This window comes from Capricornis sumatraensis, chromosome 8 (genome assembly GCF_032405125.1).
Source record: "Capricornis sumatraensis isolate serow.1 chromosome 8, serow.2, whole genome shotgun sequence".
Classification (NCBI taxonomy): domain Eukaryota; kingdom Metazoa; phylum Chordata; class Mammalia; order Artiodactyla; family Bovidae; genus Capricornis; species Capricornis sumatraensis.
The window spans coordinates 73,676,174-73,702,843 of NC_091076.1; the positions used below are offsets into that span (position 1 = coordinate 73,676,174).

Genomic DNA, 26,670 nt, shown 5'->3' on the forward strand with positions numbered 1-26,670 from the left:
CATAATGATGGACAAGGAAGCAACTTTCTGCAGAAATGGAAATTCTACTAGGTTTAAGATATTTGTTCAGCATCTGGCAAAACTAAAAACTTAACTATATTGGAGCTACCTACACTTGAGTTAGGGAAACAAGGGGGAAAAAATCATATTCTTTTGATTTTTACCCAAATCATACTCGGATCCACAAGATCCTAAACTACCTCATCACTGTCAGAATAAAAGATTTCTGACCAGTTCTGCATTGGACTTTTTTTCTGCTATAGAGGTCTCAGCTCCATTGTGGTCTCTTCTGCCTCTAACATTTTTTATGGGGTGGTTGAGTCCTTTTAAAATACTAATGGGGGCAGAGAGAGAAAATGAGGGGTATGCATATAACAATCCACAGTTCTGGATATCTCTGGAGAAAAAGTTTGCAACTCCAGTCACTGAACTTGGCCAGGACAATCCTCTTCTTGAGGCTTTCAACTACCCAATCGCATACCTCTGGTTGAAGCAAACAGGAAGCAGTTCCTTTCACACTCTTCATCTCCACTCATGCTCACTAACTCTCTAACAGCAGCCAGTAGAGCCATTTCAAGGAAACACTACTCAGACTATCATCATTAGAATACTGAGACTAACTGCTACTATGATGATGGAATATGAGAAGGAAAAAGTTCCATAAGGGAGCTTTCCCTGGAGGATGATGGAAGTATTGTGACATGCTCTCAAAACACCAAGGACCGGGGCACTCAAGAAGAAAACTGGACTTCAGAAACCACTCTCCAGGCTCCAGGAACTTGCAGAATGACAGATAAGCAAGTATCAATTTTCTGATCAGTTACCTTTAGCTGTTAAGGGGAGAGTCAACTGTAAATAGCCACTAAACTGTTCAGTGAGGGAAGAAACAGGACTTCGTGAGATTACAGAGTATTCAAAATGGAATGCTATAGAAAATTCTAGTATTGTTCTGTTAACACCAGTGCAAACAAGCTTGTAACAGGGGTCACATGCTCCAGTATTTACACCCATAGGTGTTAACAAAATTGAAAAAGAAAAAAACCAAAACCCTGAAGTTTAAGATACCGCTTCAGTATTTTCCAAAGTTTAAAAGACTGCTTCATTTATTTTGAATAAATGTAAAGCTGTTTAACTCCAGAATAACTCACCCTCAGCAGCCTTTTTAAGCTGTGGGGAGGGGGTGGGGGGCAGAGAAGAACCACTACCACTTTCCAGAGAGGAGAGAGAAAACAACCCGAATAATCCAATTCAGATGGCCAAAGAAAATCAATTTCACAAACTTCAGCTGTAAGCCTGCAGAAACATAACTACCATTCCTAAACGAACTCCCCTGACTAACCAAGGAGAGGTGAGACACTAGAATCTTCCCCGATGTTTTCCCAGTGTGGCTGGAGGCTTTAACTTGCAAGTTGGACATTCTCTCTGATTAAAAAAAAAAAAAAAAAAAATGCTCCCACACATGCCAAAGCCAAACCAGAGTACAATCAGCTTTCTGAGGTCCTGGATCCCTCCGGTGGCGCAGCCTTCAGAAGCCTGCCTTGCGGGAAAAAGTTCAGCAAAGAAATCCCAAGCTGTTGAACCTTTTCTTCTACAAGTCTCCAGCCCCTTCTCTCCAAGGGGAAATAAGAAGAGGCAGGCCTGAGGCTGACTCCTCGGGGAACCATACACTCCGGGGGCCCTCCTCCCCCAGACCCCGGCGCCCAACTCCTTGTCGCTTCCCCCGACAGCTGGGAACCCACGGGCTGGTGTGAGAGGGCCAGGGCAATGGGGAAGAAATCACCTTCGCCGTGAGAAACGGGGCAGAAACAGGAACCCGGTCTGGGCTCTCCGGGAGGGGCCGGAGGCGGCGGAGCCCGACCCTACACCGGCTCTCAGGCTGGTAAGGGAGGGGAGGGCCCGCCCAGCCCTCGGCCCCCGCCCCCAGTGTTGGGGGAAGGGGCGGGGGCTCCGGAGCACCGCGGACCGAGCGGGGAGGAGGCAGAGGAGGAGAGGGAGGCGGGGCGGGCAGGCCCAGCCCAGCAGCTGGGCGGCGCGACTCACCTCTGCTCCCGGCCTGTGGGGCCAGAGTGGCCAGTATCCCTCGCAGCTCCGACGCGGAGATCCGGACACGCTCCAACCCCTCCGCCATCTTCGCGGCTGCTGCTACAGCTGCAGCTACTCCGCCAGCGCCGCGCGCGCAGCCAGGAAACCACGACGGCCGGGCGGCGCGCGCGCGCGCTCACCCACCTCCCACCCTTTTCCCCTCCCCGTCCCGCTCTCCTCCCCAAACGACGGTGGCCGCACAGGGAGGAAAGGCGCCGAACGCACGCTCGGTCGCTCCAGAGGGACAGCTGGGCGGGGCCGGCGGGCGCCGCGCGTGCGCAGAGATGTGGTCAGAAAGGTGAGTTGAGGCTGGAGTTGGAGGCGCGGTGCCCGGGATGTGAGGTGAGGTTAGGCCCGGCCGAGTCAGGCCGAGCGAGGTGAGCGTTCGCGGAGGTGACTGCTTTTGCTGTCGTGGTGGCCGTCGAGGACACCGGTGCCGGCATGGGGCTCGGAGTCTGCCCGGGCCTTCTCCATTCGTCTTAGGCCAGGGTCTCTTCGCCACAGGCCCGGACTGGCGCATCGGGCTTTTACTTTGGGACCTTAAAGATCTTGGAGGGTAGTTACTATTGTGCCCCCCACCCTTTTTTTTAAAGGTGATGGAACTGAATGTCAGGACCATAGCAAATTGCCCAGGATGACACAATGGATAATGGCCAGAGACTTAAAATCTTTTCCTTTATGGCAGTTTATATCCCAAACTTCCTTTTTTTTTTTTTTCTAATACAGTATAGATGGCTCTTGCTGAGGGAAGGGTTGTGTGGAAATAAGTCAGGAGGTGTGATGAGGCGATTTGGGAATTTGCTGTATCACTGTGAAGTTTTGGAAAAATTACTTGACTTTCCTGGATCTCAGGTTGATTTCTTTTTGTTTTTGTTCTTTTTTCATCTTTGAAATGTGACTGGTATTTTACTGTTTGTTCCTGAGCCTGTGTTCAGAACTGGTGAAACTCCCTCTTGCAAGGCTGCCTTCCTCCACCTCTTGCTCCTTCCCAGTGGCACACAGCCTATTGGACCTCTGCACCATCAAAGAATAGTTACTAGTTACTCCTTAGACTGAGTGGGCACAAAAGATGGGAACAATCTGACAACTTAGTCAGTTGCTATTAGGTGGCAGACCCTTCCCCTCCAGAAGGCTAAACAGATGGAAGAAGTCAGTAGACGGGAAAAGAAGAATGATTGGAGTGGACAGAGCAAATGGTATGGCAGGCTTTAAAAACATGAAAGGAATAGGAAAAAATATTTAATTCGATATCACAGTGAAATTGGACAGAATGTTGGAACAGTTTTGTTTTTTAAGATGAAAAGTGTGAACAAAGCTTCCCTAGGATAAAGATGATCGCCAAATTAATGCAACCGTTTCAGTGAACTGCAGATGAGATATGCCAAAAGTTAAAACCAGCTCAAAAAAATTTACCAGAATTCATAGGGGAAATGTAATAGAAAGGTGGCTAAGTGGTAAAGAATCCACCTGCCAGTGCAGGAGATTAGGGTTCAATCCCTGTTCGGGAAGATCCCCTGGAGTAGGAAATGGCAACCCACTCCAGTATTCTTGCCTGGAAAATTCCATGGACAGGGAGCCTGGTGAGTTACACCCCAGGGGTCACAAAGAGTCAAGCACGACCAAATTCCATGGACAGGGAGCCTGGTGAGTTACACCCCAGGGGTCACAAAGAATCGAACACGACCAAATTCCATGGACAGGGAGCCTGGTGAGTTACACCCCAGGGGTCACAAAGAGTCGAACACGACCAAACACACTCACATTGAGAGATGAAGGAGACATGGAGAATGGATCCAGAAAACTAAGAATCAAATATGACTTCAGAAGGTAATATTCAGAAGAAAATTTACTAATTTGATGGAAATTTTGAATTTAAAAGTTAATTTCAACTCTCAGATTTAAAGGGTTAATGAAATACCAGGTAAAAATAAATGAAAAAACAACCATATTTAGACCTGTATCACAATGAAAGCTCAGTTTAAAGAATTAAAATATGTGCTAACATATATAAGATGTATTTTTTTAAACCAATTGCAGAGCAAGATACAGAGTATGGTTCTGAGAGCAGCAAAACCATTTATTGCAAATATAAGTTTCTATATATATCAAAAAGGATGTGGAAAAATACATACCAGACTTTTTTTAAATGGTTGCCTTGGGAATTCCCTGGCAGTCCAGTGTTTAGGATTCCTTGCTCTCACTGCCGAGAGCCCATGTTCAATCCCTTGTCAGGGAACTAAGATCTCACAAGCTGTGTGGTGTGGCCAAATAAATTAATAAGTAATAAGCTACATATTCAATAAAGTTAGAAAATAAAAATGGAAGAAATAAAGATAAAATCATAAATTAAGGAAAAAGAATAAGACTTGGTAAATCAAAGCACTCATTCTTCAGAAATAAAGTAGACATTATATAATAGACACATTTCTGGCAAAAAATTTTTAAAAATTTTTAAAAATCTAAGACATCCTATCAAATGCTTCATAGGAACTGCAAACTTAACTCATCAGATTTCTGATTTTTCTCCTAAAATGTTCCTTTACCAGCCTTATATCTCAGTAAATTATACGACCATCTAAGTCGAAACCTGGAAGTTACCTTCCTCTCCCTCAGTAACCCCATTCAGTCCAATATCAAGGTAGTAGACATGTATGGAGTTTATAACTTCAATATTTTCCCTTTTTTTCCCTTAAAAACTGCCCCTTACTCTCACTGATAGTACTGTGTCTTTTGTCTTTTCCTTTCTTTTCTCTTTTGCTGCTTCCCTTTGCTCCTATTTTTCCCTCAGGTGTATTTCAGGCAATCATACTGTTTGGTTCACATCGTCAACAAGGCCTTTCTCTTTTTTCTTTTTTTCCTACATTACAGTTCCCACTCATGTTCCTTCCCTCTTCAGAAGCCACTCTAATGTGTTTGATGTATGTCCTTTGAAAATACATGTATCTTTGAATAATATATAATATTGTTTTGTGTATCTATTTTAAACATACATATTTGATATTGTATTCTAGAAATCATTGTTTCTTTTTCATGTTTTTGTAAATACTTCTACCTATTGCATGGTATTCTCTTAAATGACCTCATACTCTTGGCCACTGGTCCTAGCCCAATATGAGCCAACCAGAGTCCCTACCCAGAACTTTTTAAACCAAAACTAAGAAAACGAAGATCATGGCATCTGGTCCCATCACTTCAAGGGAAATAGATGGGGAACCAGTGGAAACAGTGTCAGACTTTATTTTGGGGGGCTCCAAAATCACTGCAGATGGTGACTGCAGCCATGAAATTAAAAGACGCTTACTCCTTGGAAGGAAAGTTATGACCAACTTAGATAGCATGTTGAAAAGCAGAGACATTACTTTGCCAACAAAGGTCCATCTAGTCAAGGCTATGGTTTTTCCAGTGGTCACGTATGGATGTGAGAGTTGGACTGTGAAGAAAGCTGAGCGCCGAAGAATGGATGCTTTTGAACTGTGGTGTTGGAGAAGACTCCTGAGAGTCCCTTGGACTGGAAGGAAATCCAACCAGTCCATTCTAATGGAAGGAATGATGCTAAACTGAAACTCCAGTACTTTGGCCACCTCATGGCCCTGATGCTGATGCTGGGAGGGGTTGGGGGCAGGAAGAGAGGGGGCCGACAGAGGATGAGATGGCTGGATGGCATCACTGACTCGATGGACATGAGTTTGAGTGAACTCCGGGAGTTGGTGATGGACAGGGAGGCCTGGCGTGCTGCGATTCATGGGGTCGCAAAGAGTCGGACACGACTGAGCAACTGAACTGACTGAACTGAAGAAAAAAAGAAAACCCCCTCCCAGTGTGGAAGCCATAAAATGCAAAACACAGGAGCTGTCAGCAGCTCTGTGTCCTGCCATATGGAACCAGCTGGTCTGCAGTGAAAAGAGTGAAGCCGACATGCAGAAAGCAGTGGAGGTGAGAAACAGTAGGTCCTGGAAAACCTCCAAGTCCCTGGTTCCACTTGTTCCTAATGTTCCATATTCCTGCCCTTTCCATGGTTCAACTTTTCTGGATTCCATGAGCCAATAAATTCTCATCGCCTCCATCAGGTTCAAATTGGGGTTCTATCACTTGTAACCAAGAAGTCTAACTGATTATAATCTGCAAAATGTGTGTGTGTGTGTTTAATTGTAAAATACATGTAACATGAAATATACCATCATGACCATTTTTAAGTGTACAGTTCAGTAGTGTTAAGTACATTCACATTGTTGTACAACCAATCTCCAGAACTGTTTTCATCTTGCAAAACTGAAACTATACCCATTGAACAGCTTCCCATTCCCCTGTCCTCCCCACAGCCTCTTAAAACCACCATTCTGTTTTCTCTCTATGAATCTGACTACTGTAGGTACCTCACATACGTGTAACCATATGGTATTTGTCTTTTTCTGATTGACATTTCAGTTAGCGTATCCCCAAGTATCATCCATATTATAGCACAAGTCAGAATCTCCTTTTTTAATGCTGAATAATATTTCATTGTGTGTATATACCACATTTTGTTTATCCATTCATCTGTTGATGAATACTTGGGATGCTTCCACCTTTTGGCCATTGCAAATAATACTGCTATGCACATAGATGTACAGATATGTCTTTGAGACCCTCATTGACTTCTCTTGGGTATGTACCCAGAAATAGAATTGCTGAGTCATATGGTAATTCTAATTATGGGAGGAACTACTATAATATTTTCCACAGCAGCTGCACCATTTTACATTTCTACCAACAGTGCACAAGGACTCCAGTTTTTCTATATCCTGTCAACACCTGTTATTTTCCCATTTGGGTGTTTTATTTTTTAATAGTAGCTATCCTAGTAGGCATAAGGTAGTATCTCATTGTGGTTTTGGTTTGCATTTCTCTAATGATTAATGATGTTGAACATCTTTTCATGTGTTTGTTGGCCATTTGTATATCTTTTTTGGAGAAATGTCTATTCAAGTCCTTTGCCCATTTTTCAGTTGTTTTTTCCAAAATGTATCTTGAATGATTATTTTTCTCTGCCTCCACTTTCACCATCAAAGCACCTGTTGTGTTTCATGTGGACAACTGTAATATTTCATAACTGGATTCCCTGATTCCAACTCTTATCTCCTCCTCTTCATTCATAACAGTGTAATGTAGCAAGTGACTTTTTGTAAATATGAATTCTTACATGTCACCTGCTCAAAATTCTCCAGTGACATTTTTTTGTCAGAGAATAGTGGATTTACAGTGTTGTGTTTCTGTGGTACAGCAAAGTGAATCCGTTATACATAAAATATATCCACTCCTACATTCTTTTCCCAGATAGGTCATTATAGAGTATTGAACAGAGTTCTCTGTGCTATATAAAGTAGGTCCTTATTAGTTACCTAGTTTATATATAGTAGTATGTATATGTCCATCCCAGCCTCCCAATTTATCCCTCCTCCCTACTTTTCCTCCCTGGTAATCATAAGTCCAATGACATTTTATTACTCTTAAAAAAAATTCCGTGAGTCATGGTCCCTTATGATCTAGACTCTGCCAACTTCACTTTCCTTATCTCTTATCACATTTCCCATTGATCACATTTTCAAATACATTGATCCTTTAGTTCTTGGAAAATGCCAAGCTCTTTCCCTCCTTAAAGCCTTCACATATTATTATTATTCCCTCTATCTGAAACACTTTCCCCACTACTCTGCCCATTCGTCTTATAGGTCTTAATTTAATTTTACTTCTCAAAAAAAAGCTAACTATTCACAGAAAAATTAAAATTCACTTCTACAAAGGGGGTCTTCATTGACCTTCACTGATCTAAAATAAAGCCTTTCAATATACTATCCTATCCTAATACACCTCCTTAACACTCAGTTATTGGCAATACATGTTTAATTGGATTATTTATTAAGACACCTGACCAATACATTGTAATCTTTATGAGAAGAGGAACAAGTCTACTTTTCTAATACTGTCTCCCCAGATCAAACAGTATCTGACACATAGAAGATGCTCAGCATTTGTTGAATGAATATGACAGATATGAAAAACTTAGAAATATTAATATGTACAACTTTATACTAATAAATTTTAAATGAAGTGGTTTTACAAAAAAAAAATTACTGAAATTAATTCAAGAGGCAATGGCAAATCCATATAAACCAGTAACTGAAGTCACTGAAAAGTTACCAGAGGTATGTATATAAGGTAAAGGCAAATTCTTTGCAGATGGCATGATTGTTTAAACTGTAAAACTATTAGCTATAACAAGATAATCTGGTAAAGTATTGAATTACATGATAAAAATTGTTAGTTTTCATATACATCATCAGTAAGCAGTTTAAAAATCTAAAAAATGCCTTCTCAAAAGCAACAAAAATATGTTGCATTTAGGCATAAATTTAATCAGGTCTATACAAGGAGCAAATAAAGTATGATAACTTTACTAAGAAACCTAAAACAAAAGGACTTTCTAAATTAAAAGACATCCATTGTTAATGGATGTGGAGGTTCAACATTTTCAAATGTTAGTTATGACCCCAATTCATTTGTACATTGTACAAAGAAATTTCTGGCAACCTTGGTAAAGGATTTCTAAAGTTCTTTTGGAAGAACTGATATATGAGAAAAGCCAATAAATTTTAGAAAGGGAAGAACATAGTAATATTATTAAAGGAATTGGCAGTCTAATCAATGGAACAAAATCCAGAAAAGCCCCAAGCATTAATAGAATTTTAATTTTTTATAAATGTATTATATTTCACAGGAAAATTATTCAGTATAGTGTGTTAAAGATTTACAAAAGAAAAAGTGGCCAATATACAGAGAAAATGTTTGTCACTTGCCGGGATCCAGCCCCCGCAAGATCCAGGGAAACCGGAAGGAGAAACGGCATCAGTGATTGATTTAGAGAGAGATAAGGAAAGAATGTTGAAGATAAGAAAATAGAGGCGAGAAAGAGGCTGATATTCCTTTGTTTACATAGAAAGCCAATAAAACTCCAAGACAGGGAGTTTGCCCTGTTCACGGAGGCCACAGGTGCCCTCCCCGTCTCCCAAGGGACTGAAGACCCAGAACATCTTCCTGTTCAGGTCTTAGAAACCCCGGGCAGGTAAGTGATCGCAGGGAGCCTCTATGCTCCAAGGGATCAGCCTGAGAAAGAGTGAGAGGGAGAGAGAGAGAATAATTGACACGGGGAGACCAAGTTGCTTCGGTGAGCAAGGCCCAATAGCTTTATTTTTAAAAGGTACTTTTATGCTTTGCCTTATACATAGAGGGAAATGAAAGATGCAAGGTCGTACAGAGTCAGCCCAAACATTCCAGCAGTTTTGCCCTTATTGAAACCAGGATTTTTTCTGCAAACCTTTCCCACAAATGATGTTGTATACATTATCTTCTCACCTTGGAGGCCTGTGAACATTTTATGACCCTCTTTTGATAAAGGCTGCTCAACCAGAAAACTTATTTTCCCTCAAAGTATTTTTTCTTTATATTTCTAATCTATGTCAACCTCAGAAAATGCCAGAGTTACATTTCTCACAGAGCAAAGGTGCAGTGAGTTGCAAGAAAGAACCAATTAGCTCAAAAGTCTGATGTGGTTAATTTCAAGGCTATACTTGTTTTTCTTACATTCTAACTGTTAACTAATGCATTCCCAGGTGCACAGTGGATAAGAGATATGGGAACTTAGCAACAAGCATTGGCCCAATAATGAAATCCTACACCAGCACTACTCTAATAACTTTTAACTCTTTGAAAGGCTCTATGCTTTCCACGCCTCTCACAGTTGGGAGGCTGTAAATAATCATGCGTAGCTGCCAGAGTCTGGATATACCTGCCAAGCAAGCTAGAATGCTAACAGAGGGGGTTTGATTTGAAACATTCCTCTCATGTCCAGGAGACTTATTAGCTAGAGCCCTAAGTTGATTTTCTCCAGAGAAAGGTGGTCGGGGATAGCCCCCTGTATGTCAGGAAAGTTGGTGAAAGACACAAGATAGTAAGACAGATTCTGGTCTTCGGGTAGATGGTCGAGAAGGCCCAGGGAGACCCTTGAGTCCTGAAGCCTTGCTTAACAGTTCTCTTCCACATGACCTTTGCCATGGGTGGGATCTCCCATGCTGGCTCCCGGCAGTCACTAGTAATTAAATGTAAACTACTAGACATATTTCAGTAAATTGACAGATAAAAATGATAAGGGTAAAGGAAAATAGTCATCCCTCAGAAAGTGATGATGGGATATAAATTGACATAATCTATAACTCTTCTGATCAGTTTGGCAGTAGGTGTCAAATGCCTTAGAAGTATGTATGCCTGTTAGTGCAAAATGTCACCGGTGGAATCTACTCAAACCATGTATAGAGATAACAACAAGATTGCAACAAGTCTGTTCATTACATCATTATTATAGCAAAAAAAAAAAGAGGAAAATTTAAATGTTCAACAGGGTTATGTCAAACTATGGTATTTTTGTAAAAAGAACTAGTGATTTAAAAAGTCACATAAGGGCTGATGTCTCACTGGTAAATAATCCATCTGCCAATGCAGGAGACGTGAGTTTGATCTCCAGTGAGGGAAGATCCCACATGCCATGCAGCAACAGTGCCCGTGTGCCACAACTACTGAAACCTGTATGCCCTAGAGCCTGTGCTCCAAAACAAGAGAAGCCACAGCAGTGAGAAGCCAGGATACCTCAACTAGAGAGTAGCCTCTGCTCCCTGCAATTAGAGAAGTCTGTGCAGCAACAAAGAGCACAGCTGAAAAATAAAAATTTTTAAATCTTTCTTAAAAAGTCATATAAAATATCAATTGATAAGCTAAGGTTCATATTCCTAATACTGTCTGAAAAAAGCAAGTTACCAAACCTGTCAAAAAAGTTTTGTCTGCATATATATATATGGGTCTGGACAGAGAGACACCAGAACTTTAGTAGCAATTGTCTTTGGAAAGGAAGCAAATTAAATTGTCTTTCTATTGAATATGCATTGCCTTTGTTAAGGAAATAATCACAATAAAAATAGTGAAAAGTGGAAGCTTAATGCAGTTACTGGAAATTATAATTAGGAAAACTTTGAAGAAAGTGAGCCAAATGGAAAAAGGGTAGATGAAATACTATCTTTGGTTTAACTGTTACATGCATATTGAAAAAACAGAAGGAAACACAGAAAGTGAATTTATTAAGATGGTAGGATTGTAGGCGTTTGTTCCCCTTGGTAAATTGTGAAATATTTTTAAAAATAAAAATCTGTAGCAGATTTTGAAACCAGTTTATTTTAGCTTCACAACAATGATGAAAAAGTAGAGACCAGTGGCAGTAGCAACAGATGGATGGTATAGGTGAGAACTGAGCTTTAAGCCTTCCAGAATCTCCAGGAATCAACTTTATTTCCTATAAAGTTTCAACAGAAGAAACTTATACACCAAAAAACTCAGCTTTGAGAGATGTTCCCTTATGCAGAAATTCTGCTGCTGCTAAGTCACTTCAGTCGTGTCCAACTCTGTGCGACCCCATAGACAGCAGCCCACCAGGCTCCACCATCCCTGGGATTCTCCAGGCAAGAACACTGGAGTGGGTTGCCATTTCCTTCTCCAGTGCATGAAAGTAAAAAGTGTAAGTGAAGTTGCTCAGTTGCAACCCCATGGACTGCAGCCTACCAGGCTCCTCCATCCATGGGGTTTTCCAAGCAAGAGTACTGGAGTGGGGTGCCATTACCTTCTCCAGCAGAAATTCTAGAACCCCAGTAATGAAGATGGCTCCCACATTAACACCACAGGCTGAGTCTATTTTCCAGTGTTAGCATTTTCTTTCTTTGTTGTTTTTGTTTTTGAGTGTTAGTTTTCTGAGTTTAAGATTCACAGCAAAACTGCTAAGGTACAGAAATTTGCCATATGCCCCTTGCCCACACATATATAGCCTCCCTCATTATTGACATCCCCCACCAGAGTGGTGTATTTGTTACAGTTGAACCGGCATTGATAGACCATTACCACCAAAGTCCATAGTTTACATTATGGTTCACTCTTGGGGATGTACATTCCATGGGTCTGTGCGTTTTCAAAATCTTTTCATTAAATATATCGTCTAGGCTTGCTTTGACCCCCTTCTTATTCTTGGGTTACAGAACCATGTGTGATCAGTACTGCATCTCCTTTGCTGATGTTGAAAAAGCTCATGTCAACATTCGAGATTCTATTCACCTCACACCAGTACTAACAAGTTCCATTTTGAATCAAATAACAGGACGCAATCTTTTCTTCAAATGTGAACTCTTCCAGAAAACTGGATCTTTTAAGGTAACAATCTGTTTTGATAGTGTACCATGTTTCTTTTCAAACCACTTTCACATATAAATGTATATGATCCTCTTGACCACCCAGTGAGGTAGGTAGAATTAATGTCTTTTTATAGCTAAGAAAGGGTTGTCAAAATTTTCCTTTGGTAAGTCCTGGTTACTTAGCATCATAGTGTTCCGGAGAGCCACTTTTACATTATCTCAAAATTCCTTATAATTAAGGTGATCACATACAGCTTACTGTCCAAATTAGGACATGTTTGGGGATGAAAAGGGGAACTTCTAATGATAGAACAGAGAGCACAGTTGTCAACTTGGACACCTGGTGTCCAATGCCTTGTGACATGACTTTGCAACACGATGTGTGATCACGCTGTATATACCCAAGTTTACGCATTTACTTGCTATGTGTTTATACATTGTGAATAAAAAAGGTCTAAACCTGGCTAAGCCCTCATATAACAAAAGTTTTTTCTTTTTCTGTAATATATGTCAGGGCCTCTCCTTTGCATAAAAATAGGTTTCTGTGTTTCTTCATTATCAGAATTTTCTGACCATTAGTTGAACTTCATTCATTAGAAGGAACTTCAAGATTCATTCAAGTAAAAACCTGAAAGCTACATTTTGGACTGTGTCGAGAAGTATTAGTACCTGTTAAGTGGTAGCTTTCAGATATCATGTATTTACCTTTTTTTGGCACCCATTAACTGAGAACTTTTAAACAATACAGAAACTTCTATATTTCCTTTTGCCCTTTGCTTCTGTCACGGTTTGTTCATTTGTCACACATCAAGCACATATTTTCACTACCTATACCAGGTGTATGTACTGGAAGCCTTGCCCTACACCCATACTTTCAGGGGAAGACAAAAGTAGGTTGATGACAAGTGTCTCACAGAGATACAGAGAATTCGCTAGCCATCCAGTGGTTAGGACCCTGTGCTTTCCCTGCCAAAGGCCCAGGTTGGATCCCTGGCTGAGGAACTAAGATCCTGCAAGCCATGCAGCACAGTCCAGATAAAAAGATACACAAACAAGGAACATGGAAGCCAATGGAGTACCTAATTTTGCCTGGGAGAGCAAGAAGTTTGAACCAGGTGATGTTTGATCCAAGTTTTATAGGATGATACTTTTAGCCAGATCAGGGAGTGAGGGAAAGAACTACAGGTAGAGGCATCAGCATGTCAAGAAGTAGAGGTGTGAGCTAACCTGGTAGGAAACTAGCAGCAACTTAAGATGGCTAGGACACTGATATGTTAGAAAGTAACATATTAAGTATGTTAGAAAGGCTGCAGCTTTTAACGAATTTGTACTTTTCTCACAAAGATAGGCAATCAATGAAAAAGGTAACATTTGTTTTTAAAGGGTAATTTTCATAATCTAGCGGAACTATTAGATGAGAATGATCCTTGAGGCAGGATCAGCTGAGATTCAGAAACTCCTGGTTGAGAAATTAAGCCTCACCAAGGTAGTGGCCAAGATGAACATGAGATATTTAGGAGGTACAACCAATACAATTTACTGGGTGTGCAGTGTTGGGAGAGAAAAATCTAAAGCTGGTGGGGTTTTTTTGAAAAGAAACATTTAAAACAAATGGATTAATTCACCATCTCTCTTTTCCAGATTCGTGGTGCCCTTAATGCAATCAGAGGGTTGATTTCTGCCCATCCGAAAGAGAAGCCCAGAGCTGTTGTTACTTGCAGCAGTGGGAACCATGGCCAGGCTCTCTCCTTTGCTGCCAGATTGGAAGGTGCTTTACTAATTTCCAGGGTCCTGAGTAGGGTCATCAGAGGAGTGGAAAAGGATCCTTAACTTTCAGTGAGATTGGTGATAGCCATGGAAATAAATTTCCCAGCCTGATTACAAGCGAACAGAACAGAGATTTCTATCCTAAATTCTGATTTGTACTAACTAAACGTTGTTTCTCCCTCCCAGGGATTCCTGCTCATGTCATAGTGTCGGAAACAGCTCCCAACTGTAAAAAACTGGCAATACAAGCCTATGGAGCCTCTATAGTATACGGTGAACAGAGTGAAGAGGTAAGGAAGAATGTTCAGCACCACCTTAGCAGCGGTCAGTCATGTGAGACCTCTCTACCTCACTGGGTGCAGCTTCCAGTCTCCTTTTTAAATGTTGGCATGCCCCTCACTCAGATGATCTAGTTATGGTCTCCTAGTTTAAAACTTCTAACTCTAGTCCTGACCTTTACTCTTAGCCCAGACTTGTATATTCCCAATTGGGTGTCTTAATAGTTATCTCAAACTGCCTAAAACTAAACTCATTTTAATACTGTTCCACCTTCCGTCTCCCGCATATCAGTAAATGGCAACTTGTTGGCCCAAAATTCTCTAATGATTTTCCACCTCATATACAGTGGAAACCAAAGTGTTTTTTTTTAAACAAACTTAAGAAATCATACTGTATTTTTTCAATATTTGGCTGAGATGGGTCTCAGTTGTGGCATTCAGGATGTTTGATCTTCGTTATGGCATGTGGGATCTTTAGTTGCAGTATGCAAACTTTTAGTTGCAACATGTGGGATCTAGTTCCCTGACCAGGGATGGAAACTTGGTCCCCTGCACTGGGAGCATGGAGTCTTAGCCACTGGACCACCAGGGAAGTCCCAGAAACAAAAGTTCTTCCAATCACCTGTGGCCCAGATGAACTGGCCCATTACTACTTTTCTGATCTCATCTTCCACTGTTACTGTCCCCCAAACACTCCACACCAACCACACTAACTTAGCAGTTTCTCAAAGCCAAGCACTCCTGTTCTGTGGTCTTTGTACTTGCTGTTCCTTTCTCTCTGGAATATTCTGTGGAGACACACAGGACTTGTTCATTTTCCTCCAAACCATGTAGACATAGCATGTATTTACTTATATCCCACCCTATCCCACCATATTAGAATGTAACTCCACTGAGTGCAGGCGCTATTTTGTTCAGTCACATCCTCGGTGCCAGAACCAAGTCTGAGAAAAGCAGCCAATGAAGTGTTAAATGACTGAATCTAACTTGTTGGGGACTCTATTAAATACAGATAAAGTAAGCTAAAGTAATGTCCTCTTTCAGGCCAGAGAAAATATTACAAAAAGAATCGCAGAAGAAACAGAAGGCATTATGATACATTCCAACCAGGATCCTGCAGTGATAGCTGGGCAAGGGACAATTGCCATGGAAGTGCTAAACCAGGTAACGGCTTAGTCGTTTAGCTGCCAGTAATGCTGATGTTTGGCCATAGAACCAATCCTTTCATAGGTACATATAAAACTGGTTATTAACACGCCTATTCTAATACTTTATTATATTCTTTTCACTGCAGGTTCCCTTGGTAGACGCACTGGTGGTACCTGTAGGAGGAGGAGGAATGCTTGCTGGAATAGCCATTACAGTGAAGGTGAGAAAACAGCTTCTGGAGGACTCCCCACCTAAGGCACAGAAGTTTATTTTGTATTACAGTACATTGTGAATACTTGCTCAACATTACCCCCAAACTGCCGTTCCTTCTTATCATCCCCTGGCACTTGTGGTGGAAGGCTCTGCTTTGCATCACTGCCCTCTTCTTAATGAAAACTTTACAGCACAAAAGCCATTTCAGTGAGTGGCACCCTCACAGTCCTTTGAATTCCATCTCACCAACTTACTATCCAGGTCAGGAGCAGTATACTCCTTTCCCAAGTCACCAGCAGAACCAGCTGTGATCTAGGCAACTGAAGGCCAGAGTAGAAAACAATTTAAAGTGCTTAAAGGCCTTATTTCTATTACATAGATTAAAAGAAAGGCTCTTGGGCAGAAATGTGTTAACTATACCATCTGTTTTATTGGAAGCATGCAAGCAAAATGCTGTGTCTAGTTGTAAGGTATCTAATACTCCTCTTCCTAGGCTCTGAGACCTAGTGTGAAGGTATATGCTGCTGAACCCTTGAATGCAGATGACTGCTACCAGTCCAAACTCAAAGGGGAACTGACCCCCAACCCCTATCCTCCGGAAACCATAGCAGATGGTATCAAATCCAGCATTGGCTTAAACACCTGGCCTATTATAAGAGACCTCGTGGATGATGTCTTCACTGTCACCGAGGATGAAATCAAGGTGAGGCTCCAAGAGGAAAGAAAACAACAAAAGAGTGGAGCAACTTATTAGGCAAAAACCTTCCTGTTGTAAATGGCAACTAACCCACAAGGGAACTTGACTAGGTGATTTCATAACATGTGAGAGGGTGCTCTAGATGAGTGTCAAGACAGTAAAGCAAGTCAGAATGAAAAAAGCCCTGCCCTTCACTGGCAAACACAAATGTATCACAAACAGGAATACTCAGACTGGGCATACACCCCCATTTGGCCTTTAAGCATAGAGGCCAACCAACTAGGCTCTTTCCCCCTTTTCCTGTGTCACTAATTCTTACTCCCTTCTATACCGACAGTATGCAACCCAGCTGGTGTGGGAGAGGATGAAATTGCTTATTGAACCTACAGCTGGTGTTGGAGTGGCCGCTGTGCTGTCTCAGCATTTTCAAACAGTTCCCGCAGAAGTAAAGAACATCTGTATTGTGCTCAGTGGTGGGAATGTAGACTTAACCTCCCTAACTTGGGTGAAGAAGCAGGATGAAAAGGCAGCTCCTTAGCAATCTGTTTCTGTTTAATAGGTGCAAAAGGAAGAAAAGGGACTCAAGTGTCTAGACACTTGGAAATTTTGTCTCCTGGTCATTGTCAAGTTCCTATCTTCCCCTCTAAAACAGCCTTCAAAACCCTAATGGAGAATGTGTATTTCAGTAAGATTTAATGGGTTTTTTTTTGGACTAAGTTGAACTAGAAAAACATCCATACTTAACTGAAACACCTTCTCAGGGCCAAGAAAAGTCTTCTGCACAAAGGAGCAGGAGCCCTTAAGTAGGCTTAAGTAGAAAGCACAAACTGGGCAATCACAACCTATAGGCTCCCATCCCTAGAGTGCTCACTAGTAGCAGTGAGACAGAATCCCACTGAATCCATTACTCCATGTCCACTTCAGGCACTGTCGAAGAAATCTCACTTTTCACCCAGGGGACTGGTTCTGGTACATATGGATCATAAGTCCACTTGGGGAAAACTCTCTTATAAAGATTCATCAGTACTGTGTCCTGAGATTTTAGCTTCCCATCAAAACTGCACTTCATGTGACCGTGAGTACCTAGAATGAAAACAGAATGAATTGGTCATATTAATAGAAAACTTTAAAGCAGTGGTCTCTTAACCCAATGGTCGTTTAACAGCACTGGGGAAGTCTACACAAGCTCCCAAATCGCACATTCTCTTACCTAAAGGCTCCTTGATGTGGCCCCTGCGGCCCCATTTTGTTCTCAGTTCCACAGGTTTAAACCACAGTACATCCTCTTAGATAAAGAAACATACAGAAGACCAGGATGAAACACCTATCCATAATGTATAAACCCAACCTTCATCCCACAAAGGCAACTGGATCCCCTCTGTCACACCTACCTCTGTTGAAAAACATGTAACGCACCACTGCCGTCTTAGTAAAAATTTTGAAAGGATGACCACTCAGAACAACTCTCTTGATGACCATCCTGTCTGGATCCACTGACAAGAAATGGCCTGTGGCAATGAGGCTGTGCATTCCTGAGGGGCAAAGGCAGAGCAGCAGGAGGCTTTTGGTCAAAGCCGTCACTTATTGTCCAGTCTATTTAAAGACCTATGAGAGATCTTGGGAAACCCAGTGGGGATGTACTATGTGGCCCTCCTGGGTTCATGGCCAAGATCACTGATATTCCTGCTGAGCCTGTCCGCAGAACCCACCCTAAATAGAGCACCCTGAGCGGCCTCCACCAATTAGCTAAGGTTTGCAAGCAAGATAAAACCCCATTTGTCATCCTGAAATTGGGATAATTTAAAAAAACATCATTACTTTTTCGTTACCATCTGACTCCCAAATTTAAATACAGAGAGCAGTTAATCTTACTAAGGACCTGCAGGCTATTCACCTCTGTGAACTCAACTTACCATTGCTGTTCTGTTTGAAAAGCAGCACAGATGCAGGAGGAAAAGTGATTGGGGCATATACTGTCACCACCAGGGCTGTGTCTGCAGTCAGGAACCTCTGAAATTTATGTTTATCCGCTGCCATTAAAAGAATAAAAACCAGAACATATTTTGAGAAACAATAGGTAATCCAGAGGCCTGTGAAAAAGCTGTATCACTGGAACTCTTAAACTAAGGCAACTAATGTTTCTTTATCCTACTAGTTCTCCAAACATTTTCTGGCCTCTGTACAACTGAAAAATACAACCTTATCCTAGCAGAGTGATTTTTCAAGTAGGAGGCAGTCTTGGAGCTTGAACTGTATTTTGGGGTTTGTCAAAGTTCTCCAGGTGATCCTGATACATATCACCCTACCTCATTTAAGAATCGGTGCTTTACAGAAAAACACTAATTCAACAGCTCTTAAGTCTTGAGCAAGGACTGGCAAACATTTTCTATAATCAGATTAAGTATTTTAGGCTTTGTGGCCATCAAGTCTCTCTTCTAATTACTCAGTTCTCACTTAAGCACAAAAACAGCTATAGACAATACATTTTTTTAAATTAATACTGAAAGTTATAGGGAAATAAAAGGGCAATATCAATCCCTCATTTAGACAGAATGGTTGGTGAGCAAAGAAATTATCCAGAGCATCCATTAATACTGCCTTTTCTCACCTTCCTCTGGCCACCGCTGGGGGCTGAGAGTGTGGGTAACGTTCAGAAGCCCTGACATACTGCAAATATCTTCCCACTCTAAAGACTGTAAGAGGACAATCACTTTTTATCATAGGAGTATCCCTGGTCATCACTGACCAAACTCTCATCTAATCTCAAGATCTCAGAAGCCATATACCTCTGCTTTATCCAACTGTGGGCCACCCCCTAGACTTCACCCACTGGGACATCAGATGCCAAGAGTTCCACGACACATCATTTCTTGAAAGCTGCCAACCCCTATTCAACACTGACTCTGCAGCAAATACTCATGGCACAGGAGCCTCAGCACCACACAGTTTGCATCACAGGGATGCTTCAGACAGGTTCAGACATTTTGAATGGAAACATCACTGGCTCCTAAACCGAAGTCTGAAATGCTGTAACTGCACACCCCATCCCCGCCATCCCACACTCCCACCCCCTGCCGCAAAATCAGTCCCCTAAAAGACAGTAAGATGAACAAAAACCCAGAAACTGCCCTGCTGCTTACCTGCAGTGTGCTGAGAGAATAAAGGTGAGGCTCGGAAGCGCCTGAATCCACAGTGGAAGATCAGCTCCTCTTTAGCTTTCACAGGTTCAGTGTTGCCAGGGTGCCGGCTCACCACCATATTAAGTACTGACATCTGGGACCAAGTAGAGAAACAGAACTTCCTATCAGGAGTAGAACACCCTAAAGTAAAAGAAGACAAACCAAACCAGCAGACTGGGTTCACCCTAAGAGCTGACAATACTAATTTATGTTGTTGTTTAGTCACTAAGTTGTGTCCAACTCTCTTTGTGACTCCCTGGACTGTAGCCTGCCAGGCTCCTCTGTCCATGGGATTTTCCAGGCAAGAATCCTGGAGTGGGTTGCCATTTCCTTCTCCAGGGGATCTTCCAGACCCAGGGACTGAACCCACATCTCAGATTCTTTACTGCTGAGCCACCTGGGAAGCCCTATACCCATCTATGGTGTAGTATAAATGATGAAACACAAATCCATCTTTTACCTTCACTAATATCTTGCATTCAAATTGAAAATAAAATGACTTTCACAACTTTCATGTCCCTGCTTATACTAGTTGACCTTCCCATGTGTAACATGCAAGGGTTCAACATCTACCACAAAATGCCTACAAGTCACTCACTAACCACACACCGCCAAACCACACTCATTCAAGACGCTTCTTGCTTCAACCGTTACTCAGAGTGACCAAAAGCCAGAGCTTTCTTACACCCCAACCTACATGACTGCTGGCCACCAAGAGAAAAAAGATCTGTACCTTGGCATCAAAGTGAAAGTCGCTCAGTTGTGTCCGACTCCTTGCAACCCCATGGACTATACAGTCCAAGGAATTCTCCAGGCCAGAATACTGGAGTGGGTAGCCTTTCCCTTCTCCAGGGGATCGTCCCAACCCAGGGATTGAACCCAGGTCTCCTACATTGCAGGTGGATTCTTTACCAGCTGAGCCACAAGGGAAGCCCATACCTTGGCAGAAGCCCTCTTTATTTTTATGGATGCCAATCCTTGACTAAAGTCTGATCTGACAAACATACTTAGGTCAGAGAAGTCTCAGAACCATACAGAGATGACATCACTGAGGTTCATCAGACAGGTTCAGACATGTAGGTAAAACCATCATCGACTTCTCTGTTATCCTCTCCTCACTCATCATAAAGGCAGACTTTCACATCCCAAGAAGCAAAACATCAGCCACATAAAACATTAGGCTGTCAGATAAAACTGGCTGGAAAGTGCCGTAACTCCCGTTTCCCACAAGACACTAACTCACCTTCTGCTCATGAGGTAGTAACGAAAATGCAATCAAGGGTGTGCCTCGCCTGAAGTGCTCAACCACTGAGACAGGGACTTCAGAGACATGAAGTGTGACATACCAGCCAACCTGCCAGGAGAAAGCAGAATATGGTCATGCAGTTATACTCTTACGGTCTCAATAATGATGAAGCATTTCTCCAACTATGTTAACAGTCTCCCAAACATTAATAAAGCCAGTGCTCACCCTCCAAGACTGCCTTGCACAGATGCCTCAACTACCCAGATTAAGCTTTCCCAGTTAACATCTTTGACACCTCTTTGTTCCCAGTATCACTCTGATCAGTACCTCAGTAGCTTCTCTAAATCAGCTGTATGCAGCATAAAACTCATTAAGGTACTCATGCCAAGAGAATGAGTGGGGAGGGGGGACAGACACGACCTCGGCAAATAAGCAAGTTATAGGGATGGACAAAGGAAAGCAGATACTTCAGCTCCTTCAACTTCTTTTTCTTCAATCTCTTTAAAGATGCGTCTCCGGGTATTAATAAAGTTCTGAAACTGAAAGATCCGAGCATAATCTCGAGGAAGGTTTTCCTTTGGATCCCATGGAGATGTCCGGAAGCTCTTAAGGCCTCTGTATTTCTGAAATCTAGAATATAGAGGATATTTTAAAGAAATTCACAGTGACATTTATATGGTGCTACTTAACTGGTTCACTCAACTCACTTAAAATGCCTAAGGCTTAAAATGAAAAAAAAAAAAAAGAAAAACTTTTGAACTTTTTAAAATTAAATAAATAAAATGGCTAAGGCTTTAGCTTAAAGGAACTACCTTTCAAAATAATCTAATGGCCTAAATCAGGACCACCCCCTAAAAGAGCCAGTAACAAGTATTTCAGTACCAAACCCCAGCTTCTTAAAAGTATTAACAGTGGCTCCCTGCTGCATATCCGGGAGTGGCTCTTTAACCTGACTAGCAAGGTCCTTGATAAAAGCCCTACCCCTCTAACAACCAGCATAAACTCTGGTTTTAGTGATACTCACCTTTAGAGTGGTAAGATCACCTTCACCCCTAACTCTTTTGTTCTTGCTGTTCTACCCAAACTTCCCCAAACGTTATATACTTTAATCAAGTCTTAGCTCCAAAGGAAGTGTATGCTAATTAATCACGAGTGTATTTCTGTAACATTATTAGTCTGTACTACACAGTGTAGAATGTGAATATATACAACTGTTTCCTGTATGTCTGTGTTACCTTCCTGTATAAGGTTAGCCTTTGGGAGGTAGAACAATGTGGTTTTTCTTCTTTTATATCGCACTGACATAGTTCTGAGCCATGTAAGTTTTAAATAAAAATGTATTGATTGATTTTGGACTTGTTGACTCACCGAATTCTAGCAGCCACGTCACGAGGGGTATCTACTTCATCTGGGAACATCTCTTCCAGTCTTTGTTGTTTATATTTCTCCATCATTTTCTCCTCAGCCTCTTCATCCACTTTCTCATCATACAGATCGTCACGTACAGACTCTCCTATAGTCATAGTTTCACATTCCTCCTCTTCTTCCTCTTCACTACCCTCATCCTGTAGATTGAAGGGTCACAGTTTCTGAGGAAACTCACATCTTTACACAAGAGGCCACTATGCTGAAGTTTACTAGACACACAGTCCAAACCAATATTAACTCTAACAGAGAATGAGTTATAAAACAGAGACTCAGTCTGGCAACTACAAAGCTATTCTTAACAAACAGACCACACATACCCCTTAGGGTCAGGAATGCACCTTGCCTTGCATTGGGAGCTATACAGAGGGTGCCCAAGGGCCCATCTCCTTACCTGAGACTCCTCTTCCATAAAGTCCTCGTGTTCTGTATCATCGTATTCATCTCCTTCCCCACCACTTTCACCATCCTCATCCAGAATCCATTCAGCTTGGTAACTGGATGTTCCTTTGGGAACCTTCTTCACTACCTTGGAACTTTCCTTCAGTAAGTCTGTAAAAGCCCACACGAGTGAAGTTACACACCTCCTCCTCTCCTCTATGACACAGGATACATTGCTACCAATATCAGGAACTCTGGCAGGCACTTGCAAATTTATTTCAGCTGCCTCAGAACCAGCAATACTAACACGGTCAAACAAGTCTTACAATGAACGGAAGTTATTTACCCGTTCATTAGAAAACAGTAAGTAATTCTTACAGCAAAGCTGTGTCCAGTGTTTCCTCAGTGCAAACTATAGCCTTTGGAGGTAAGACAGACTTCCAGTACTTCCTCATCTATGCTACCTTTTAAGGTCCTCACTGTGAGTAGTTAAGACAAAACCCACAATTCTAGGCTAGATGAATTTCAAGTTTGCCAATACCAACCATGTGCCTCGCTCAGCTCCTCCTCTGTGGGCCAGGTCTGTTCCCCCTCCATTGGATCTGGGATAACCTCTGTTTGCAAAGATTCTTGTCTATCAGGGTCTGCCTTCATTAGAACCTTCAGGTCTTCCTCCATATCAGCTACAGCGTCTGCAGCACAAATCTGAAAACCCAAACAGTTGACAGTCAATTAAGTGTGAGCCAAAAATCTACTAAATCTAACAAATTAGAACGATCTAGAAGAGCACAGTCCTCAAATAGAATAGAAAGCCAAAACTTGTCAGGATTTTTCAAATGGTTCTATTTCCTAGCATTCTAAATCTATTAGTCTGCTTAGCTCTTGAAGCCTTTCATAATCTGATCCCATGCCTACCTGTTTGTTACTCTCAGCCACTGTTATCCTCAGAGTTCAAGAAACCCTTTGATCTATCACTTTGCCTAGGCTCATGTTGTCTCTATTTGCTGGGATATTCTTCCATCTGTTTTCAACTTATAAAACACATTCATCCTTCTCAATACCTGGCACAAGTCAATCTCTTCTGTGAATCTTGCCAGTCTTTTCCTCAACTTCCACTGCAAGCATGTAGCTCAACCATACTTTCGCAATCTTTATTTCACAGGTGTTTGCCATTTTTCTGACCTAATTAAGTTGTCTAAGGAGAGAGATTACATCTGTGTCTACCTATAGACTCAGAGCCAATTGCTATGCAAAGCATCTACAAAGCACTGAATAAATATTTGATACATCAACTTATTTCTAGTTGACTATTGCCTTATTTGACAATTACCTCCAGGGACTAGGATATTTGTCCAAGTGTGTAGCCATACCACTTTCTCTGACGTTAATTAGTTCTCATCCATGAACGTACAAGACATAGTTTTTAAGAACACCAATCTTACCTCCATTGCTGTGCCTGAGTCCTTTGAGGATCTGATCACTCTCGGATTTAAAGGGTAAGGGTCCACAGGGGCATCTATCTGCTTCATCTGGAAATCACCATGTCCAACGATATGCAGCACGCTGTTTACATTCAGAGCCTGCCCACGAACGTAGCCTGAGATCTTCAAGGTGCCCACCAAGTCACTCTCTTCACTAGGCACAAAGTCAGCAGCATGAGCAAATAGATGGGCACGCCGATCTCGAAAGGCAAGATGCCGCTGTTTTTGGTTAGCCAACTGCCTGAGCAGCATCCCTGCCTCCTGCTGAGTATCTAACAGGAGGAGTTTGTCCTCAGGAAAGCGCTTCTCCACTGCTTTACTTAGCTTTTTTCTGGCATCTATTTGTTTCTTCGGCGGGAGGCTAGAAATCCCTTGGACAGCTAACGCTGTGAGCAAAAGAGAAAAGGTTTCATGACGTTGCTTCACTATATGAAACTCCCCCTCTGCAGTTCACAAACAAGCTAATAGTTTAGTTGTGAGCCCAGACATCACTGGGCAACCCAACACTCAGTTACACTAAAGAAATTCACAATAAAACCAAACTTCATAATCTTCTCCTTTCTCTGGGCAACTGGCAGTCCAGAAATAAGAAGGCACATTGATATATATGACTTGTAAATAATGGACCAAGTTAAGGCCACACATACTCGTATAACCCCTCAAAAATATCAAGCGTTAGACATAGTATCTGGCAAATTAGAAGTGAACAATAAATGCTAATTCACTTCCTTTCTTGGCCTGCAATACTTCCAGCTCACTTACTATAGGTGGGAAGGCCCTGAGCAAACAGGCAAGAAAGGCAGTAATCCCCGGTGCTATCCCAGCCTTCTAGTGGATCAAGGAGGAACAGGATGGTATCAGCCACTTTAGCCAGGTCTAACACAGTATGCAGATCCCCTGGAATAGAAGACAGTCAGTAGGAAAAGGTGGTTGACATCAGGACATTTTACTTACAAAGTATTACCATTAATGCTCAAAACATAATGATAGGAAATATTGTTGCATACTCTAACCTGGCCTTGCCGATGTGAAAAACCACCGATGTTTCAAGCGGGGGCATAACAGCATAAAGCTATGGGTGCTTCCCCATTCATTCAAGTGTACAGTTCCAGTGTCCCTATCCTGAAGGAGCCCAAAGGCCTCTGGCAGAGAAATCCTGTTGTGCAGGGGCACCACCAGTACCTGATGAGGAGGGCCATCCTTGCTGCCAAGCTGTCTCTTTTCTGCCAAAACCTGAGGAAAGAAAGCATCAGAGAACACCTCAATGTTTCAATACTTTTTGCCAGTACTGCATTTCCAACAGTACAGAGGCCCATCCTCAGCCTCCAAACCAGTGTCTCTCTTGTTAAAAGGTGTCAGGTATGCCAAGGAGGTGGGCAGGAGGTAGGCACAAAGCAAAGAAAGCTATAGCTTGAGTCTGGGCCTGCACACCTGACACGTGCTCTAGAGTTATCCTCCATCTCTGAGCCCTTCCCAGGGTCACATTTTCTAGTTCGAGGCATTACCCGCCTATAAAAGTTGTGAAGCCACACCAGTCCCCTAACCCCCAGTCCTCTCACCGCCTCCTTCTTCTGCTTTCGGAGCTGGCTGGCGCGATGCCTCTGGTCCACCCTGCTGAGATCTTTTCTCACCTTCTTGCTTAGGGTTTTCGGTGCTAGACGGCCTGGAAGGATATCAGACCTTTCTGATCTTGCGCAAAGCACTGGCAGGTCAAGAAAGGGGACCCCTGTCTGCCCTCCTTAGACCCTTTGCGCGAGGTCCAGGCCGGAAGCAGGAACTCATTCTGGGCACGAAGAAAAGCAGTTAATATCGATTAAACAGCTCTTCTTCCTCCAACCCTACCTTCTTACCTTTGCCGTCTCGCTGCGCGGACCCTCGACCCCGATGCCGCCCGCCTTTATGCGCTTTATTCTGCTGCTTAAGCGGGCCAGAGCGATGGGCCGCCATGCTGCCGTTCACGTGGACCAAGTCGCCACTACTTCCGGGCTGAATAGATCGCTTCCGGTCTCCGCCTCGGGGGCGTGTCCTCCCCTGGCGGGGCGGGGCTCCTCGCGATCTCTCGCGAGGTTTATTTACACACACCTCTAGGAGAAACCTCCGCGTAAACTTTTCCCAAGCTGGTGGTCTGCTTTGGGGGACTTGAAAACACCGGATGCGGGTTCGAGGCTTGGGCTTTCAGTTTCGGAGGGCCGATATGCTTCCTTGAGTTTTGATATTTTTTTGCGCTATCATGTTGCATCACTTGGCAAGATTCTCCATTTGTGCGATAGAGAGCTAAGCCCCTCCTCTCAGCTAGCTTTGTGCACGCCGCTCTTCGGTTGGGAGCATCAGGTGTTCTTTGTCACTTTGGACCACCGTTTGTCGCCCTCAGTTCCCAGGTGGGGCTGCTTAAGCCTACCAAGCAAATCGTGCGGAAGGCGCTTGTCTCACCTCCAGTTTCCGTGCCAGTTCCTCCTGGTCCCAGTTACCCCAACCCGCGCCCCCACGTCCCAGGTAGCTACGAGAAAAGCCTG

The 26,670-nt window shown here is 42.6% G+C and overlaps 3 protein-coding genes and 2 non-coding genes across 5 annotated transcripts in view; 1 reads left to right on the forward strand and 4 right to left on the reverse strand.

Moving 5' to 3' along the window:
• SMG6 (SMG6 nonsense mediated mRNA decay factor) overlaps positions 1-2,152 on the reverse strand; it is a 198,909-nt gene extending 196,757 nt beyond the window's left edge. Inside the window, exon 1 of the mRNA XM_068976479.1 lies at positions 2,041-2,152. Coding sequence (XP_068832580.1) covers positions 2,041-2,128 — 88 coding nt within the window. The 5' untranslated portion in view covers positions 2,129-2,152. The remainder of the gene's footprint in view (positions 1-2,040) is intronic.
• Positions 2,153-2,355: 203 nt separating this feature from the next.
• On the forward strand, positions 2,356-16,983 carry SRR (serine racemase). Its single transcript, XM_068975848.1, has 8 exons — positions 2,356-2,380; positions 12,189-12,360; positions 13,983-14,109; positions 14,295-14,398; positions 15,431-15,550; positions 15,681-15,755; positions 16,242-16,451; positions 16,783-16,983. The coding sequence occupies exons 1-8, from the start codon at positions 2,367-2,369 to the stop codon at positions 16,981-16,983; spliced, it is 1,023 nt and encodes a 340-aa protein (XP_068831949.1). The 5' UTR covers positions 2,356-2,366.
• TSR1 (TSR1 ribosome maturation factor) lies at positions 15,989-26,112 on the reverse strand. The gene is made up of 15 exons (XM_068975846.1): positions 26,008-26,112; positions 25,717-25,820; positions 25,171-25,390; positions 24,920-25,054; positions 24,119-24,543; positions 23,222-23,381; positions 22,690-22,847; positions 22,239-22,435; positions 21,338-21,500; positions 20,868-20,978; positions 19,586-19,718; positions 18,359-18,475; positions 17,837-17,977; positions 17,656-17,730; positions 15,989-17,528 (listed from the first exon to the last, which is right to left on the reverse strand). Exons 1-15 carry the CDS (start codon positions 26,102-26,104, stop codon positions 17,350-17,352), a joined length of 2,415 nt encoding a protein of 804 aa, XP_068831947.1. The 5' UTR covers positions 26,105-26,112; the 3' UTR covers positions 15,989-17,349.
• LOC138084917 (small nucleolar RNA SNORD91 family) lies at positions 19,365-19,457 on the reverse strand. The gene has a single exon (XR_011145316.1). It is a non-coding gene; the product is annotated as a small nucleolar RNA SNORD91 family (small nucleolar RNA).
• LOC138084918 (small nucleolar RNA SNORD91 family) lies at positions 20,635-20,728 on the reverse strand. Its single transcript, XR_011145317.1, has one exon. It is a non-coding gene; the product is annotated as a small nucleolar RNA SNORD91 family (small nucleolar RNA).
• Positions 26,113-26,670: the final 558 nt, after the last annotated feature.

Bases quoted from the DNA above. Each gene is read 5' to 3' on its own strand.
- TSR1 (XM_068975846.1), bottom strand. From the start codon at position 26,104: ATGGCGGCCCATCGCTCTGGCCCGCTTAAGCAGCAGAATAAAGCGCAT. The intron at 25,391-25,716 runs GTGAGAGGACTG...TTCTTTCCTCAG, and splicing joins GAAAGCAGAAGAAGGAGGCG to GTTTTGGCAGAAAAGAGACA. The intron at 20,979-21,337 runs GTATCTGCTTTC...TTCTCCTGGCAG, and splicing joins AAGAAGTTGAAGGAGCTGAA to GTTGGCTGGTATGTCACACT.
- SRR (XM_068975848.1), top strand. The intron at 12,361-13,982 runs GTAACAATCTGT...TCTCTTTTCCAG, and splicing joins AGAAAACTGGATCTTTTAAG to ATTCGTGGTGCCCTTAATGC. The intron at 15,551-15,680 runs GTAACGGCTTAG...TTTTCACTGCAG, and splicing joins CCATGGAAGTGCTAAACCAG to GTTCCCTTGGTAGACGCACT.